At 41.3% G+C, this 17,812-nt stretch overlaps 1 protein-coding gene across 5 annotated transcripts in view; it reads left to right on the forward strand.

Annotated features, from left to right (window-relative positions):
• The window catches only part of LOC122559602 (protein kinase C and casein kinase substrate in neurons protein 2-like), a 111,780-nt gene that overhangs the window by 66,618 nt on the left and 27,350 nt on the right, over positions 1 to 17,812 (forward strand). For all 5 annotated transcript variants that reach the window (XM_043709371.1, XM_043709370.1, XM_043709368.1 and 2 more), the window contains 3 exons: positions 9,767 to 9,923; positions 13,654 to 13,889; positions 14,723 to 14,878. In XM_043709371.1, the coding sequence (XP_043565306.1) occupies positions 9,767 to 9,923; positions 13,654 to 13,889; positions 14,723 to 14,878 (549 nt within the window). The remainder of the gene's footprint in view (positions 1 to 9,766; positions 9,924 to 13,653; positions 13,890 to 14,722; positions 14,879 to 17,812) is intronic.

The raw sequence follows: 17,812 nt of genomic DNA on the forward strand, positions 1-17,812 counted from the left end.
TCTATGAAAGTTGGAGCAATCTTGCTATTAACCTCATTAAAACTAAAAAAAATTCTTTGTCATGAATTTCCTCATTTAGATTAATTGTATGTAGTGAAAATGTTGAACTATAAATGTATATAAACCCTGTCACTATCATTTAGAGCTGCCACTGGACTCTACTCTCCCACCATTTTCTTATAACACTTTAAATTGTTTTTGCATCAGGGGTTATCCAATTCCCTTTTGAAAACCATGATTGGAAAACTTTTCTTTCTTAATCTATTTTTCTAACCAACCTGTTCAAAGATGTTATTACACACCACTGGAACAGGTGGAACTTGAACCTGGGCCTCCTGGTCCTGGGATAGGGATATTACCACTGCACACTCGGGCAAGGCATTCCAGACCCTAACCATTTATTGTATAGAGAGCATTTTTCTCCTTTGGTTGTTTGTCATTCAATGGGATTCAGGGTGAGCTTGCCAATTAAATATATAATTGGCGTAATTGCAGGAGACAGAGTGGTGGTGGAGAGTTGCTTTTCGGACAGGAGTCGTGTCAGCAGCAGTGTTCCACAAAGGTCAGTTCTGAGCACTCCTTCGTTTGTCATTTATTATCAGCATAGAATCCCTACAGTGTGGAAACAGGCACTTCAGCCCAGCAAGTCCACACCAGCCCTCCGAACAGTAACCCACCCAGACCCATTCCCCTACATTTACCCCTGACTAATGCACCTAACCTATACATCGTTGAAACGATGAGCAATTTAACATGGCCAATTTACCTAACCTGCATATCTTTGGATTGTGGGAGGAAACCGGAGCACCTGGAGGAAACCCACACAGACACAGGGAGAAATGTGCAAACTCCACACAGACAGTCGCCCAAGGCTGAAATCGAACCCGGGTCCCTGGGTAGCAGTGCTAACCACTTTTGGATGAGCATATAGAAGGCATAGTTAGTAAGTTTGTGAATGACACCAAAATTGGTGGAATAGTAGATAGCGAAGAACGTTTTCAAAGATTACAAAGGGATCTTGATCAAATGGGTCAATGGGCTGAAAAATGGTAGATAGAGTTCAATCTGGATAACTGTGAGGTATTGATTTTGATACAACAAACAGTGGCAGGACTTACAATAAATGGTAGGGCTTTGGGTAGTGTTATAGAACAGAGGGATCTAAGGATTCGGGTGCATAATTCTTCGAAGGTTATGTCATCGGGTGGTTAAAAAGGCGTGCCTTCATTGCTAAGTCCTTTAAGTATAGGAATTGGGAAGTCATGTTGAGGTTGTACAGTACATTGGTGAAGCCTCTTCTGGAGAACTGTCTAGTTCTGATTGCCCACTTATAGAAAGGATATTAAGCTAGAAAGGGTTCAGAAGAGATTTACCAGGATGTTGCAGGTATGGAAGGTTTGAGTTATAGAGAAAGCCTGGGACTTTTTTTTTCCGTTAGAGGGTAGGAGGTTCAAGGCTAACCTTTAGAAGTTTTATAAAATCATGAGGGTATAGATGGGGTTAATGGTCGGTTTCTTTTCCCAAGGATGGGAGATTTCAAGACTTGGGAACATATTTTAAAGGTGAGAGGAGAGAGATTTTAAAAAGGCACAAGGAAAATGTTTTACAAAGAGGGTGGTTCGTATGTGGAATGAACGTCCTGAGGAAGTGGTGGATATGGACACAGTTACAATGCTTAAAAGACAGATAAATACATGAATAGGAAAGGTTTGGAGTGATATAGGCCAGGAGCAGACAGGTGGGACTCGTTTAGTTTTGGATTATGTTTGGCATGGACAGTTGGACTGAAGTTTCCATGCTGTATGAGTCTGACTGTAACTGATAGATGTGTTCTGGTTCTTGACACTCCCATCAATGGAGATAGTTTCACTCTATGTACTCAGTGTCAACCCTTCCTGATTTTTAACCAATTCTAATTAATCTCCAGTCAACTCTCTCTCTTTTCTAAAGCAAACAACCTTGGTTTCTCAAATCAAGTAACTGAAGTACCGCATCATGACTGAACCATTCTTAAATTTTTTTTGCACCTTCTAAAGCTTTCTCAAGGCCAAGTGCCCAGTACACAATAATCCATTTGAGGCTGACCATTTTATGAAGGTTCATGATAATTTTCTTACTTTTGGACTTTGTACATCTGTTTATCAAACCTAAGATTCTGAATTCCTTTTTAATTATTTTGCCAACATGTTGGTACTCCTTCAATTTCCTTAGATACACTCTGGGTCTGTCTGTCCTGCACCTTCTTTAGAATTTTCCTTTTTTTTTAAACATTTATTTCTCATTGTACTACTCATTTAAAAATAGATTTCATCCACAACGTGCACCAATTCCATCAACCTGTCAACTTGAAGTTTATCGCTGTCCTCCTGCACAACTCCTCATGCTTCCAAATTTATGTATAGTCAACAAATTCATCTGGAGTAGTGGTGGTCCTAGTATTGACCTTTTGGAGAACATATCTTTTGAGTCTGCAAAACAACTCTTTATTGCTAACCTCTGTACCTTTATCATTCATCCAACTTTGTAATGATGCTGAAACTGTCCCTTTTGTTTCTTGGACTTCAGCTTTGCTGGCAGAGCTATAATGGGGCACATTATCAAATGCTTTCTGGAGGTCCATGTACATTGCGTTAACTATAACACACTAATCAGTCTTTGCTTTCAGCTTAGCCAAAAATCTCAAAGAATTAGTTACACGCAATTTATCTTTAAATGTGTAGGATAACACCTTAATTGATACACACTTGGCTAAGTGACTCTTAATTTTATTTCAGACCATTGTTTCTAAAAGTTTTCCCACCTCTGTCTTAGCTGTATAGTGGCTGTGTTTATTCTGACACCCTTTTTTTTAAACAAGGGTGTAATACTTCACAATTATCCATCCTCTGGCACCACTCCTGCACATAATGAAGTTTGGAAGATTATAGTATTTCTGAATTCCTCCTTTACTTCAGTATTTTCAGTTGCGTCCTGGTGGCTTATCAGCTTGATGTATAGCCAGCCTTTCTAATACCTTTCCAGTATCATTGAGTGTCAATGACTTCTTTTACAGTGGTGTTGAAAGAGTTTTCCTCAAAACAATTGTTGCAAAATACTCAGTACCTTAGCCAAATCTTATCCTCTCTAGCTTGTTTTATAAATGTGACATCTAGTAAGGGTTACCTCAGATTACAACAGGATCTTGACCAGATGGGCCGATGGGCTGAGAAGTGGCAGATGGAGTTTAATTCAGATAAATGTGAGGTGCTGCATTTTGGGAAAGCAAATCTTAGCAGGACTTATACACTTAATGGTAAGGTCCTAGGGAGTGTTGCTGAACAAAGAGATCTTGGATTGCAGGTTCATAGCTCCTTGAAATTGGAGTCACAGGTAGATAGGATAGTGAAGAAGGCATTTGGTATACTTTCCCTTATTGGTCAGAGTATTGAGTACAGGAGTCGGAAGGTCATGTTGCAGCTGTACAGGACATTGGTTAGGCCACTGTTGGAATATTGCGTGCAGTTCTGGTCTCCTTCCTATCGGAAAGATGTTGTGAAACTTGAAAGGGTTCAGAAAAGATTTACAAGGATGTTGCCAGGGTTGGAGGATTTGAGCTATAGGGAGAGGCTGAACAGGCTGGGGCTGTTTTGAGGCTGAAGGGTGACCTCAGAGATTTACAAAATTGAGGGGTATGGATAGGGTAAATAGGCAAAGTCTTTTCCCTGTGGTCGGGGAGTCCAGAACTAGAGGGCATAGGTTTAGGATGAGAGGGGAAAGATATAAAAGAGATCTAAGGGACAACTTTTTCACACAGAGGGTGGTATGGAATGAGCTGCCAGAGGAAGTGATGGAGGCTGGTACAATTGCAACATTGAAGAGGCATTTGGATGTGTATATGAATAGGAAGAGTTTGGAAGGATATGGGCCAGGTGCTGGTAGGTAGGACTAGATTGGGTTGGGATATCTGGTCGGCATGGATGGGTTGGACCGAAGGGTCTGTTTCCATATTGTATATCTTTATGACTCTATGACTCTAGTATATATGCTTGTACTGCTGAATCTTACTCTTGCCCAGCGACACCACAGATTTCTTACAAAAACTTAGCACCCACGGACCAATCAAACTGGGAATATTCCTCGCCACAATGGATATTTCAGCACTCTACACCAGCATCCCCCACAATTACGGCATCGTGGCACCAGCCTCAGTACTCGGCACCGACAACTGCCCGTCTCCGAACACAGTCCGACAACTCATCACAACATCTTCACCTTTGACAACCAGTTCTTCATCCAGACATATGGAACAGCCAAGTGGACCAAATTTGCACTCCAGTATGCCAACATTTTATTACACAGGTTAGAACAAGACTTCTCTATGCAGGGCTGAAAATGTGTTGCTGAAAAAGCGCAGCAGGTCAGGCAGCTTCCAGGGAACAGGAGAATCGACGTTTCGGGCATAAGCCCTTCTTCAGGGCTGCGCTTTTCCAGCAACACATTTTCAGCTCTGATCTCCAGCATCTGCAGTCCTCACTTTCTTCTTCTCTATGCAGGACCTCCAACCAACACTATACACCAGGTGCATTGACGACATTTTCTTCCTCTGGACCCATGGTGAGGAATCACTGATTAAACTACAGTGATGTTAACAAGTTTTATCCCACCATCAAACTCACCATGGACTACTCTCTACTATCTCTCTTTCTTGGACACATGCATCTCCATCAAGGATGGACACCTCAGCACCACACTCTATCGTAAACCCACAGATAACCTCGCAATGCTACACTTCTCTAACTTCCACCCAAAACATATTACAACAATCATTCCCTATGGACAAGCCCTGCGTGTACACCGGATCTGTTCAGATGAGGAACATGACGGGTATTTGGAAGTGCTCAGGGATGCCCTCAAGAATGGGGTACAATGCTCAACTCATCGACCGCCAGTTCCGGTGTGTTACAGCACGGAACCATAATGACCTCCTCAGGACACAGACACGTGCTGCAACAGACAGGGTACCCTTCGTTTGTCCAATACTTCCCAGGAGCCAAAGAACTGAGCCATGTTCTTCGCAGCCTGCAGCACGATATCAATGAGGATAAGCACCTCGCCAAGACCTTCCCCTCATCTCCACTGCTCGCCTTTAAACAACTAACAAACCTCAAACAGATCATTGTCCGTAGCAAACTGCCTGGCTTTCAGGACAACTCCATAGAACCCTGTCACGGTACACGCTGCAGGACTTGTCAGAGTGTGGGCATGGATACCACCATTACGCGTGGGGACACCTCCCACCATGTGCGTGGCAGGTGCTCATGTGACTCAGCCAACGTTGTCTGTCTCATACGCTGCAGGCAAGGATGCCGTGAGGCATGGTACAATGGCGAAACTGAGCAGAGGCAACGGATGAATGGGCATCGCACAACAATCAAAAGACAGGAGTGTTCCCTCCCAGTTGGGGAACACTTCAGCAGTCCAGGACATTTGACCTCGGACCTTCGGGTGACCAACCTCCAAGGCAGACTTCAGGACAGGCAGCAGCGAAAAGTGGCTGAGCAGATGCCGATAGCCAAGTTCGGTACCCATAGGGAGGGCCTCACCGAGACCTTGGGTTCACGTCACACTACAGGTGACCACCATTGCACGATATACACACAGACACTCCTACACGCATACAGGCAGTCCTACACACTCGCGCGCGCGCACACATGCACTCATGGAAGTGCACTTGCGCGTGCACATGCACACTCACGCGTGGACCTTTGAACAGACTTAGACCCCATTACACACACTCAGACACACAACCCCTCCTCCTCCTCCCTCTTCCCCCTACCCCAACACACACACACACACATTCTGTTAATTCATTTTTTTAGATTAGCATCAGTCTAAACCTTATGGCACAGACAGCAGCACACAGGGGGCTGACACCAATTGTTAAAAGTTACTTGAGAATGTAACTTTTTAAAAAACGAAAAAGTTTTGTGATTTACATATGATAGAAGTGAAACTAACATGGTCATTCTAACAGATGAGAGACTTAACAAACAATCAAGGCATTTTTCAATGTATAATTTCAGTTACATCACACTGTAAACTTTTACTATAAATTCTGTTTTATACAACTGTGTACTCCACAACCATCTGATGAAGGAGCAGTGCTCCGAAAGCGAGTGCTTCCAATTAAACCTGTTGGACTATAACCTGGTGTTGTGATTTTTAACTTTGTACAACCCCCATCCAACACCGGCATCTCCAAATCATGTCTTCTGTCTCTTGCTTTCTTCAGGAAGTTCTGGTTTTGCTCTGCCCTACTGTGAGTTAATATTTAATTTGAATTGATTTAAGGTAAACAGTAGAAGGCTAGGTGATGAGAGTCTGGAACTCTTTGCATGAAAAAATGATTGAGTCAAAATATCTTTCGTAACACCTAAGCAATATTTAGATATCCACTTACATTGCCATTGCCTCCAGAGCAGTGGGCCAATAGTTTGAAAATAGGATTAGTGTAGTCAAATTTATTTTTGCTGGGAAGGTAAAGATGGGCCAAAGACTGCCTCCTGGGTTGTAAAGTCTAAGAACAGCTTTCTCCCCCTCAGTAGAAATGTTCCGCAGCAGTTCCTGGACTATTTCCTCATGCTCAGTTTCAGTTAAGCCTGCCTACCTTCAATTCAAATTTACCTGGACAGTGTTTGTTCTCATCCCACTGAAATTTTCCTTCTTTAATTAAAGTGTTTTTATTTTAATTGCTGCTGGTGTTTTTTTTCAACAGAACACTTAAACCTTGAGCTATTATAATCACTCTTATTTAAGTGATTCCCGACAGACACTTGATGCACTTTGTTCCTCAGAGTGAGATGCAGCAATGCCTCTTTCCCCTCTTGGTGAGAGCATTCTAGAAGATTCTCCTGAACACAATTCAGATACTGTTTCCTTGGCCTTCATGCTGTTTATAATTCCCAGTTGTCACTGGAGTATAGTTTTAGTACCTGAAGGTAATTTCCCTGTCCTCTTTCCCTTCATTGAGAAGGATCTTGTGGCGTAGTGGTAGTGTCCCTACCTCTGAGCCAGGTGACCTATAATAACATCTCTGAACAGGTTGATTAAATATCTTGCATCAATGACACTAGTTGGTAGCCTATAGATGCACCCCATGGTGTAATGACACCTTTACTTCTCCCCTTTGGCTCAAACCAAAGAATTTTGCCCTTGACATTTTGAGGACATCATCTTTGTCCAGCACTGTAATTTTCTCAATCAATTTAAAGCACCTACTGTCAAACTGAGGAATTGCATCAGAATACATTAGAAAAGGAGAGTTTTTGGACACAAATCAATAAGATTCATATGAAATGCATAATTATTTTGTAGTAAGCAGTAGAAGCAATTGCAATAAAACAGGCTAAGTCGTTCAGATCTTAACTCTGCAGTCTTCCCACTTAGAGTTGTGTATGGTACCAAACAATTAAACAGCTAGCAATAAAAGACTCCATAAGTATCCTCATTCTCAATTATAGGGGAGGCCAGCAGGTGAGTATAAACCACTTGGCTGAAGCATTTTCATCCATCCTTATTCAGAGGTGTTGTGTGAATGGTCCATTTTGTCATCTTGAGGCTTCCAACACCACACATGCCCATCTCAAGCTACTTTCTTGATATCACCTGGAATGATATGGCAGAAGCCACTGGCAACATTCTGGCAATATTACTGAAGACTTGAGCTCTAGGACTTTACCATGTCCTAAGCCAAAATGTATCAACAGCAATAATGCTGGCGTGAGTCTGGCTATGTGGAAAATTGCCCAAACATGTCCTGTTCACAAATTTAGAGTCGTCGAGTGTGGAGCTGGAAAAGCACAGCAGGTCAGGCAGCATCCAAGGAGCAGGAGAAACGACGTTTTGGGATTCCTGATAAGAGGTATGATGCAATCCAGGACAAAGCATTCGCTTGATTGAGATTGGTGATAACAGCAGCGGATGCAATATATAGTGGCCACATTCTGTTCCAGCTATAAGTTGCAATGCAGAAAATCACTAAGGCTTGGCCAACAGCACTTCTGAACCCAAAGCCACCACCACCCATAAGGACAAGGGCAGCAGAAACATGGGAGCAACATCATCTCCAAGTTTCTCTCCAATCTCAACGCATTCCTGACTTGGAACAATATCGTCTTCATTATTGCCTTCTCAAAATATTGGAACTCATTTTGCTAAATGTTGTAGATGTATTATCATCCTATGGCCTACAGCAGTTTGGGAAGCCAGCTCACTGCTGCACCTCCTTAGAGGAGGTCAACAAATGCTGCCCTAGCCATCATACCTACATCATTTTGTTATGATAATGGTAAATGTGGACATTCTTTTCCATGCTTCTTAAAAAGTAAATAAGGAGCTTAAAACAATTGAACTTAATATCTGACCACAGATTGAGGCAAGTCCTGGAAGCCCATGTGGAATAAATGAAACCATTGCACTGCAGTGACTGTTTTATCTAATGGTGAAATGGGACAAATAAGTCAACATCGTCTCTTGCTTTACTTCATGTCTGTATAATTAGTTGCGTATATTTAGATGAAGAGTTGCAATTAGACAATGGTGCCAGATTTTTGGGAGTATAAATCTCGCTCTCTCATTCTTGTTTTAAGAAAAGTCATTTGCTGAGAATTCCAGAGATCTCTATAAACTGTACTACTCCTACAGATGTGACTCCCAATTAAAAATCTCAAGTCACAGACGCTAATGAGATTTTTTCATCCTGTCTGTCAGTCATAGATTCAGAGACTGGACAGGCAGAGGTCATTCCATTCATCATATCTGTACCAGCTCCTTTTTAAACTTACTACCTTACTAATATTTTTTTGCTTCTCTGTTTGCCACCTTTCATTATTTTTTCTCAACGTTAATAATAAACTTCTGCTTTTCATTCAGGATAATTTTGAATTATCTCCTTAATTCAATTAGCTCCTTAATTTGACAAGTTCTGTATTTTAAAATCTGATAGCTGAGTGTTAAAAAGAAGTAAAAATATTTGAAATTACAAACTGAATGTAAAAAAAGTGGGCAGACAACTTAACCCTCCTCAACTTATAACATCAGCAAATATTTTAAGTGATCAATAAAACCAGAATTTAAGACTATGTTTATGAAATAATATTTCTGCCATTTGTTTCTTTGTAACCATGTGTTGTATTATTTACTAGATTCAGAAATATTTTTAATCATATACCTTAAAGACATTCAGAGTAATATTTATAAAGGCAATCAGTGTTTTCAGGTAAGTCATGGAATGAAGACCCTGCCTGCCCCCTCATATCAAAGATCCTATGCACTATTACAATGAACAGCAGCTAATTTGGGCACGGCAAAGTTCCACAAACAGCAATGAGATTTTTTAAGAAAAGGATAAACTGCTTTATTTTGTGATGTAGTTTGAGAGCTGAATATTAGCAAAACACTGGGAAGATTTCATTCCTACACCACTTCACAACATTGGATCTATCATGTCCACCTATCAAAGTAGCATGTGGTCTTGGTTTATCATCTCTTCCAAAAGATGGTGTATGCAACCGTACGGCACTCACTAATACATTTTATGATTAGGCTGGTGAGCATGATGTCCACTTTGATTTAAAGAGTACTACAACTGAGCCAAAGCTGACACCTTGTATTAACTTGATGCAGTTAGCATTCAATTAATATTTCTCTAATTAGCAATATTTTATTATATAGCAAGCACCCATTGTTTTAACAAGCACTGTTGATCAATTTTTCCTGATATTTATAGGTTGGAAACTATAAGCGTACTGTAAAGCGCTTTGATGATGGCCATAAACTCTGTAATGACCTCATGACTTGTCTCCATGAACGTGCTCGGATAGAGAAGGGTTATGCACAACAACTCTCAGAATGGGCCAAAAAGTGGAAGCAGCTGTTAGAGAAAGGTAAAGGTGGAGTTTTAAACCCTGTGATTATACATGCCTAATGTTTCTGAGAGGGCTATATTGTCAATTAAAGTTTTGTCAGTTAAATTAATTTGTTGGCCAGATATGTTGTTTGAAACTTTCTTTCCAGTCATAGAGCTGTACAGCATGGACACAGACCCTTCGGTCCAGCTCGTCCATGCTGGCCAGATATCCCAACCCAATGTAGTCCCACCTGCTGGCACCCAGCCCATATTCCTCCAAACCCTTCCTATTCATATAACCATCCAGATGCCTTTTAAATGTTGCAATTTTACTAGCTTCCACAACTTCCTCTGGCAGCTGATTCCATGCACGTACCACCTTCTGCATGAAAAAGTTGCCCAAGGTCTCTTTTATGTCTTTCCCCTCCCACCATAAACCTATGCCCTCTAGTTCTGGACTCCCCACCCCAGGGAAGAGACTTTGTGTATTTATCCTATCCATGCCCCACATGATTTTATAATCTCTATAAGGTAAACCCTCAGTCTCTGACGCTCCAGAGCCTCTCCCTATAGCTCAACTCCTCCAACCCTGGCAACATTCTTGTAAATCTTTTCTGAATCTTTTCAAGTTTCACAACATCCTTCCAATAGGAAGGAGACCAGAATTGCACGCAATATTCCAACAGGGGCCGAACCAAGTCCTGTACTCAATACTCTGACCGATAAAGGAAAGCATACCAAGTGCCACTATCCTATTGACCTGCGACTCCACTTTGAAGGAACGATTAATCTGCACTCCAAGTTCTCTTTGTTCAGCAACATTCCCTTGGACCTTACCATTAAGTGTATAAGTCCTGCTAAGATTTGCTTTCCCAAAATGTAGCATCTCACATTTATCTAAATTAAACTTCATCTGCCACTTCTCAGCCCATTGGCCCATCTGATCAAGAGCCCATCGTAATCTGAGGTAACCTTCGCTGTCCACCTTCGCTCCTCCTCCAATTTTGGCGTCATCTACAAACTTACTAACTAAAACTCTTATGCTTCTATCCAAATCATTTATATAAATGATGAAAAGTAGTGGACCCAGCCCTGATCCTTGTAGTACTCCACTGGTCACAGGCCTCCAGTCTGAAAAACAACCCTCCCACCACCCTCTGTCTTCTATCTTTTGAGCCAAATGGTTAGTTCTCCCTCTCTTCCGTGAGATCTAACCTTGCTAACCAGTCTCTCATGGGGAACCTTGTCGAACACCTTACTAAAATCCATATAGATCACGTCCACCGGTCTGCCCTCATCAATCCTCTTTGTTACTTCATCAAAAAACTCAATCAAGTTTGTGAGACATGATTTCCCGTGCACGTGTTGACTATCCTAATCAGTCCTTGCCTTTCCAAATACATGTACATCCTGTCCCTCAGGATTCCCACCACTGACATCAGACTCACTCGTCTATAGATCCCTGGCTTGTCCTTACCACCCTTCTTAAACAGTGGCACCACAGTAGCCAACCTCCAGTCTTCTGGCACCTCACCTGTGACTATCGATGATACAAATATCTCAGCAAGAGGCCCAGCAATCACTTACCCTAGAACTCTGTGGGAAGCTAGGTACATCTGATCAGGTCCTGGGGATGTATCCACCTTTGTGTTTCAAGACATCCAGCACTTTCTTCTCTGTAATGTGGACATTTTTCAAGATGTCACCATCTATTTCCCTACATTCTAATATCCTCTATGTCCTTTTCCACAATAAACACTGATGCAAAATACTCCTTTAGTATCTCCCCCACTTTCTATGGCTCCACGCAAAGGCTGCCTTGCTGATCTTTGAGGGGCCCAATTCTCTCCCTAGTTACCCTTTTGTCCTTTAATGTATTTGTAAAAACCCTTTGGATTCTCCTTAACTCTATTTGCCAAAGCTATCTCATGTCCTTTTTTTGCCCTCCTGATTTCTCTCTTGAGTATAAAGGCAGTAGGAGTATACTTTTCTAAGGATTCATTTGATGTATCCTGTCTATACCTTACATATGCTTCCTTTTTCTTAACCAAACCCTCAATTTCTTTAGTCATCCAGCATTCCCTACACCTACCAGCCTTTCCTTTCACCCTAACAGAAATATACTGTCTCTGAACTCTCATTATCTCATTTCTGAAGGCTTCTCATTTTCCAGCCGTCCCGTTACCTGCGAACATCTGCCCCAAATCAGATTTTGAAAGTTCTTGACTAATACCGTCAAAATTAGCCTTTCTCCAATTTAGAACTTCAACTTTTAGATCTGGTCTATGCTAGTAAATAGTGTTATTTATCAAAACATGGCAATTAATTTGGGAATTTGAAACTTATCAATTTTCCATAATCCTTTATTCTGGTTCAAGATTATTTTTCCCAGAATAAAATCCTGATCACCAACTGGCTATGCTCTAATTAAAATTGGATTACTTGACCAATTGCATGAAATTGGAAAACCTTTCAGATTGTTTTGAGTCATTTTCAGATATTAAAATACAGTTTCTTACAGATAGAGGATGAGTTTTGCTGTAATCAGGCTGATGTCATTACTAGACAAGTCAGATCCCAGACTGAAACCTGCCCTTTTTTCATACTTAGGTTTCTGCTTCATTAAAACCAAAATAAAGCAAAGTTCACAATGTTGCCGATTTTTGTTTTAATGGAAGTTTATTAATCAAATTTAAATTAAGATGAAATGCAATGCAACAAGCCAAACTATTGACTTAAAGCACAAATTCAAAGACTTTTCAACGTATAATAAAAGTATAGTCCCATTAATTCCAAAACACACTTTTAAGAGCTCCAACAATATAAACCCTTGTATTGTCCCCAAAGACACCCCTTTTATAGTACTCATGTCACAGAAAAAAATCTTTTCCTAACACCTCAATAGGCTTAAGATAACAGTGACTTAACTGCTAGACTGTAAATTCTGAACTTCTGTCTTGAGCTATCGTGCACCTGAGTTTAACTTAAGTAACCTCTTCAGAGTTCATACCAACACTTCTGATTCACGACAATCACTAACTCATTTAGTCTAAGTTAATTTAGATTTATTGTATACTCTCCCCTTCTTTTTATATACAATGTTCATCCAAGTGTTTTAATAGAACTATCCAAAATGAGGCAGAACTGAATGAAAACTCTCATTCTAAGATATAGGGTTTTTCCCTTAGCTTTAATAAAAAGAACTTGACTCTCATCCTTGGTCATGCTCCACAGATTCCCTAGCTCCAAAACATGGGCTTCCAGGAGCTCATAACTAGAGACATGTCCTGATCTCAGGTACTAGAACTGTGCTTGAATTCCCACACAGACCAAGAGGAGCACACCGCTGTCTTGAGTTCTCCTTTCATGACTTGCCCCTCTCAATTAAACCCTTGGATTGTCCTTCAATCAAATAATAATAATTACTCCAGGGCCCTTCAGCTGTGGACTTCTATACTTTTGCACTTACAAACTATAAATCCAAAATAAAGACCTTACAAACTGTGTCATTAAAAATTGTATAAATACTCAGCTGGTCTTACTGATGAAATCAGCTGCTGCTCCTCAATTAGAGGCCTGAGTAGAATTGTTTCTTGTTCAGATTCCATTGTTGTTGTTTCTATTGAAATCGTTCTGTTATTTTGCATTTTTAATAGAAATGAAATTTTGTATTTAATAGAATTTAAATGTCTAATACATAAATTTCAGGAAGTACCAATATAATTCACAGAAGTGCTTGGACCTTTGTTGACATGTGATATTTGCAGGACCACAGTATGGGACTTTAGAGAAAGCATGGATGGCGTTAATGACTGAAGCAGAGAAAGTCAGTGAATTGCATCTAGAGGTCAAGTGTGCATTGATGAATGAAGACTTTGAAAAAGTCAAGAACTGGCAGAAGGAGGCCTACCACAAGCAAATGATGGCAAACTTCAAAGAAACAAAGGAGGCAGAGGATGGATTTCGTAAAGCACAGAAACCTTGGGCCAAAAAATTAAAGGAGGTATGAGTAACAGATGATGTATCAAAGTTAGGCTGATAAATGTTAATATTCCATCAATCTTTACAATTACATTCCAAGCACCCTGTTTGAAGTGAGTTTCTAGGTTCGAAGTGAAGGCCAAAAGGGAGAGAAATCCAAAGATTGTTCTGCTCCAGTCTGTTTACAGAGTTAGAATCGTTTGGTTTACCTCCAGGTGACAATTTTTGAGCTAGATTAAAATTTAAGGAAGAGGACTACCCAGTGAGTTTCCTGTTCAATTCCTTTGGCTAGAGAAGGTGAGGGAAAGCTATTCTACATGTTTAGGGGTAGGAAGAAAATTGAATCTACTATATACCAGGTCACAAACTGATTGTGAAAGAGAATGGAATGACCTCCAATGTCAGATTTGGTGTTGACTTAAATTATGCTTTAACAGCAGTGTTAGTCCGAAGTGACACCACATTGCATCAATGCTAGAATTTAACATATGATGCACCCTAAAATGGAGGAAGCAAATCCTTAGAAGGGAATGTTTCACAAACCAAAACTGGATGAGATGAAGTAAATAGAGTGGAAGGTAACCTTTATCTCTGTGCTGTATACTTAATGTAATTCTCATTGTAGCCTGTAAAAAGCCATTTGAGAATGCCTTAAAAACATATCTGATATATAAAAATGGTTGCCATAGTTTTATTTGTTGTCAGACATCATTTGATCAGTGCTATAATTTATGAACTGATATTTGCTAAATTATAACTGATCTTTTACATTAGCTCAAGTAACAATACCTTGCAAGTTTTTAAAAAAATGTTGTTTTTAATGAAACAACTTTTTTTTTGTTTTGCTTTTTTAAGGTGGAAGCTGCCAAGAAGGCCTATCATGCAGCTTGTAAAGAAGAGAAAATAGCAATATCCAGAGAATCAAACTGCAAAGCTGATTCAAGTGCAAATCCAGAACAATTGAAGAAAGTGCAGGATAAAGTAGAAAAGTCTAAGCAGGATGTTCAAAAGGTAGTAAGTTTTCTGAAACTAACTAATGGTAACAAAATGGATAACAGTGGAATGTGCAGCCACTTCAGTTTCCTAGATTATGCTGCTATATAATGGATAGGTATATAGTCCTACAATAATGCAGGATAATACATATTTTGAAATTTAAGATATGTTCAAGTGACAATGTAAATCTCTGGCAAAGCAGCAATACTACCCTTTCAGGGTTATATCTCCAGGCATTGGAAATTTTTATCATTTGGCAGAATTGCATCTTCTGCATAATGAAATTCTTTCCTTTTAATTTTTTTCTGACTTCCATTCACTTTGGCTGTGGAAGGAGAAAGTTCCCATAGTCTGGAAAATCCTTGCCAGTAATGGGGTAGGTAGCAGTTTTGGGAGTTGCTTCCCATCGCACCAGGGATCTTGGTTGATAGTGGAGAGCACTTGAGTTTGATTGTTCTTTGCAGCATTTGGAAGGTAAGGGAATACAGCAGAGACTGCATAGCCCTAAATTGTTGTTTGGGAATTTGTGGAGAATGGTGGTGTTTGGGTTGAACCAGCAGTACTCGAGCCTGTGTTGTGGACACGTGCAGCACTGTAACCCAGGGTTCAGATATTTAGTGGGGTGAGGGTTTGAGAAGTGCTGCTGACTGATTGCATAGGGCTGGGATTTAGAAGAGGGTCTTTGGACAGGAGGTTTGGGAGCTGGAGGAGGCTTAATGGCACTTTCAGTGGAGACCCAGGTAATGCTTTGAATCCCAATACGGCAAATGGTGGATTTTGAATTCAGTACAAAAAAAGTCTGGAATAAAATTGTCAGTTGTTATATAAATAAAAAACCATTAGTTGTGTTTGTGTAAGTATAGTAGACTGTCCCAGTAAGACCAATCATGTAATGTAATATGTCATTGGTCATTTGGAGGGATAAACAGTCTGTCTAACCTTGCTTCAACCTTTGGTCTGATTGCATAAGACGATCAACTAGCTTTGTGTCTTTTTGCTTGATGCTCATCCTTGATTTTCAATTTAACAGGTATCTTTTTCATGCTTCCCAGATTCTCATTTAAAACAATGACATGCTTCTTTAGAATTAGTGATCGATCAGACTTAGAATCTGACAAGTGATTTACTTCAGCCCACTTGAGTTAATTTTCTCCAACCACGTTCTTCCTATTAAAGCTGTAAAATTTCCATTGGTAACATGCAAGGACAACTCTTCAGACTGAACTATAACTGAACGTTAACAGTGATTCAACAGTGTTTGAGGATTGTAGTGCAGTGTGACTCAACTGTTTCCAATATGCACATCCTTAGACACTACAGACAAATTAGCATGGCCGCTCCTCCTAACTAGCGTATTTTTGGACTGTGGGAGGAAGCCAGAGCCACTGGCGGACTCCCATATAGACACTTGCCCAAGGCTGGAATTGAACCCGGGTCCCTGGCATGTAAAGCAGCAGAGCCAACCACTGAGCCAATTTTGCAAGGCTAGACCAGTGCTTTATAGAACTAATGGTTGATGCAAGGTTATAGAGACTCTGTTTATCCCTACAAATGGCCAATTACATCATTTATATCAGGTGATCGGACCTTTAAAGAGGCAGTTCACCATACTCTCTCAAGTATATTACATCATTTGATTCGTAGATCTACTATCTTTACCTGGTCTAGCTTGCATGTGATTCAACATGTTTGTCAACCAAATGGATTTTTACAAATGTCAACAATACTTTGGTCATAGGACTTCTAACTTCAATTTTTTATTGAATTAAAATGTGGTTGACCCTTGATTGGAAATAGCTGAAAATGTGTTGCTGGAAAAGTGCAGCAGGTCAGGCAGCATCCAAGGAGCAGGAGAATTGCCGTTTCGGGCATGAGCCCTTCAGGAATGAGGAAAGTGTGTCCAGCAGGCTAAGATAAAAGGTAGGGAGGAGGGACTTGGGGGAAGGGCGTTGGAAATGCGATAGGTGGAAGGAGGTCAGGTGAGGGTGATAGGCCGGAGTGGGGGCGGAGAGGTCAGGAAGAAGATTGCAGGTTAGGAAGGCGGTGCTGAGTTCGAAGGATTTGACTGCGACAAGGTGGGAAGAGGGGAAATGAGGAAACTGGAGAAATCTGAGTTCATTCCTTGTGGTTGGAGGGTTCCTGGGGGGAAGATGAGGCGCTCTTCCTCCAACCGTCGTGTTGCTATGGTCTGGCGATGGACGAGTCCAAGGACCTGCATGTCCTTGGTGGAGTGGGAGGGGGAGTTGAAGTGTTGAGCCACGGGGTGGTTGGGTTGGTTGGTCCGGGTGTCCCAGAGGTGTTCTCTGAAACGTTCCGTAAGTAGGCGGCCTGTCTCCCCAATATAGAGGAGGCCACATCGGGTGCAGCGGATGCAATAAATGATGTGTATGGAGGTGCAGGTGAATTTGTGGCGGATATGGAAGGATCCCTTGGGGCTCAAGGGTGGAGGAGCGGGAAGTGGAGGAGATGCGGTGGAGGGCATCGTCGATCATGTCTGGGGGGAATTTGCGGTCTTTGAAAAAGGAGGCCATCTGGCTTGTACGGTATTGGAACTGGTCCACCTGGGAGCAGATGCGGCGGAGACGAAGGAATCGAGAATATGGGATAGCGTTTTTACAGGGGGCAGGGTCGGAGGAGGTGTAGTCTAGGTAGCTGTGGGAGTCGGTCGGTTTATAGTAAATGTTAGTGTTGAGTCGGTCGCCCGAGATAGAAATGGAAAGGTCTAGGAAGGGGAGGGAGGAGTCTGAGACGGTCCAGGTGAATTTGAGGTCAGGGTGGAAGGTGTTGGTAAAGTGGATGAACTGTTCAACCTCCTTGTGGGAGCACGAGGCAGCGCCGATACAGTCATCGATGTAGCGGAGGAAATGGTGGGGGGTGGTGCCAATGTAGCTGCGGAACTTGGACTGTTCCACATATCCTACAAAGAGGCAGGCATAGCTGGGGCCCATG

Source organism: Chiloscyllium plagiosum, chromosome 19 (assembly GCF_004010195.1).
Source record: "Chiloscyllium plagiosum isolate BGI_BamShark_2017 chromosome 19, ASM401019v2, whole genome shotgun sequence".
Taxonomy (NCBI): Eukaryota; Metazoa; Chordata; class Chondrichthyes; order Orectolobiformes; family Hemiscylliidae; genus Chiloscyllium; species Chiloscyllium plagiosum.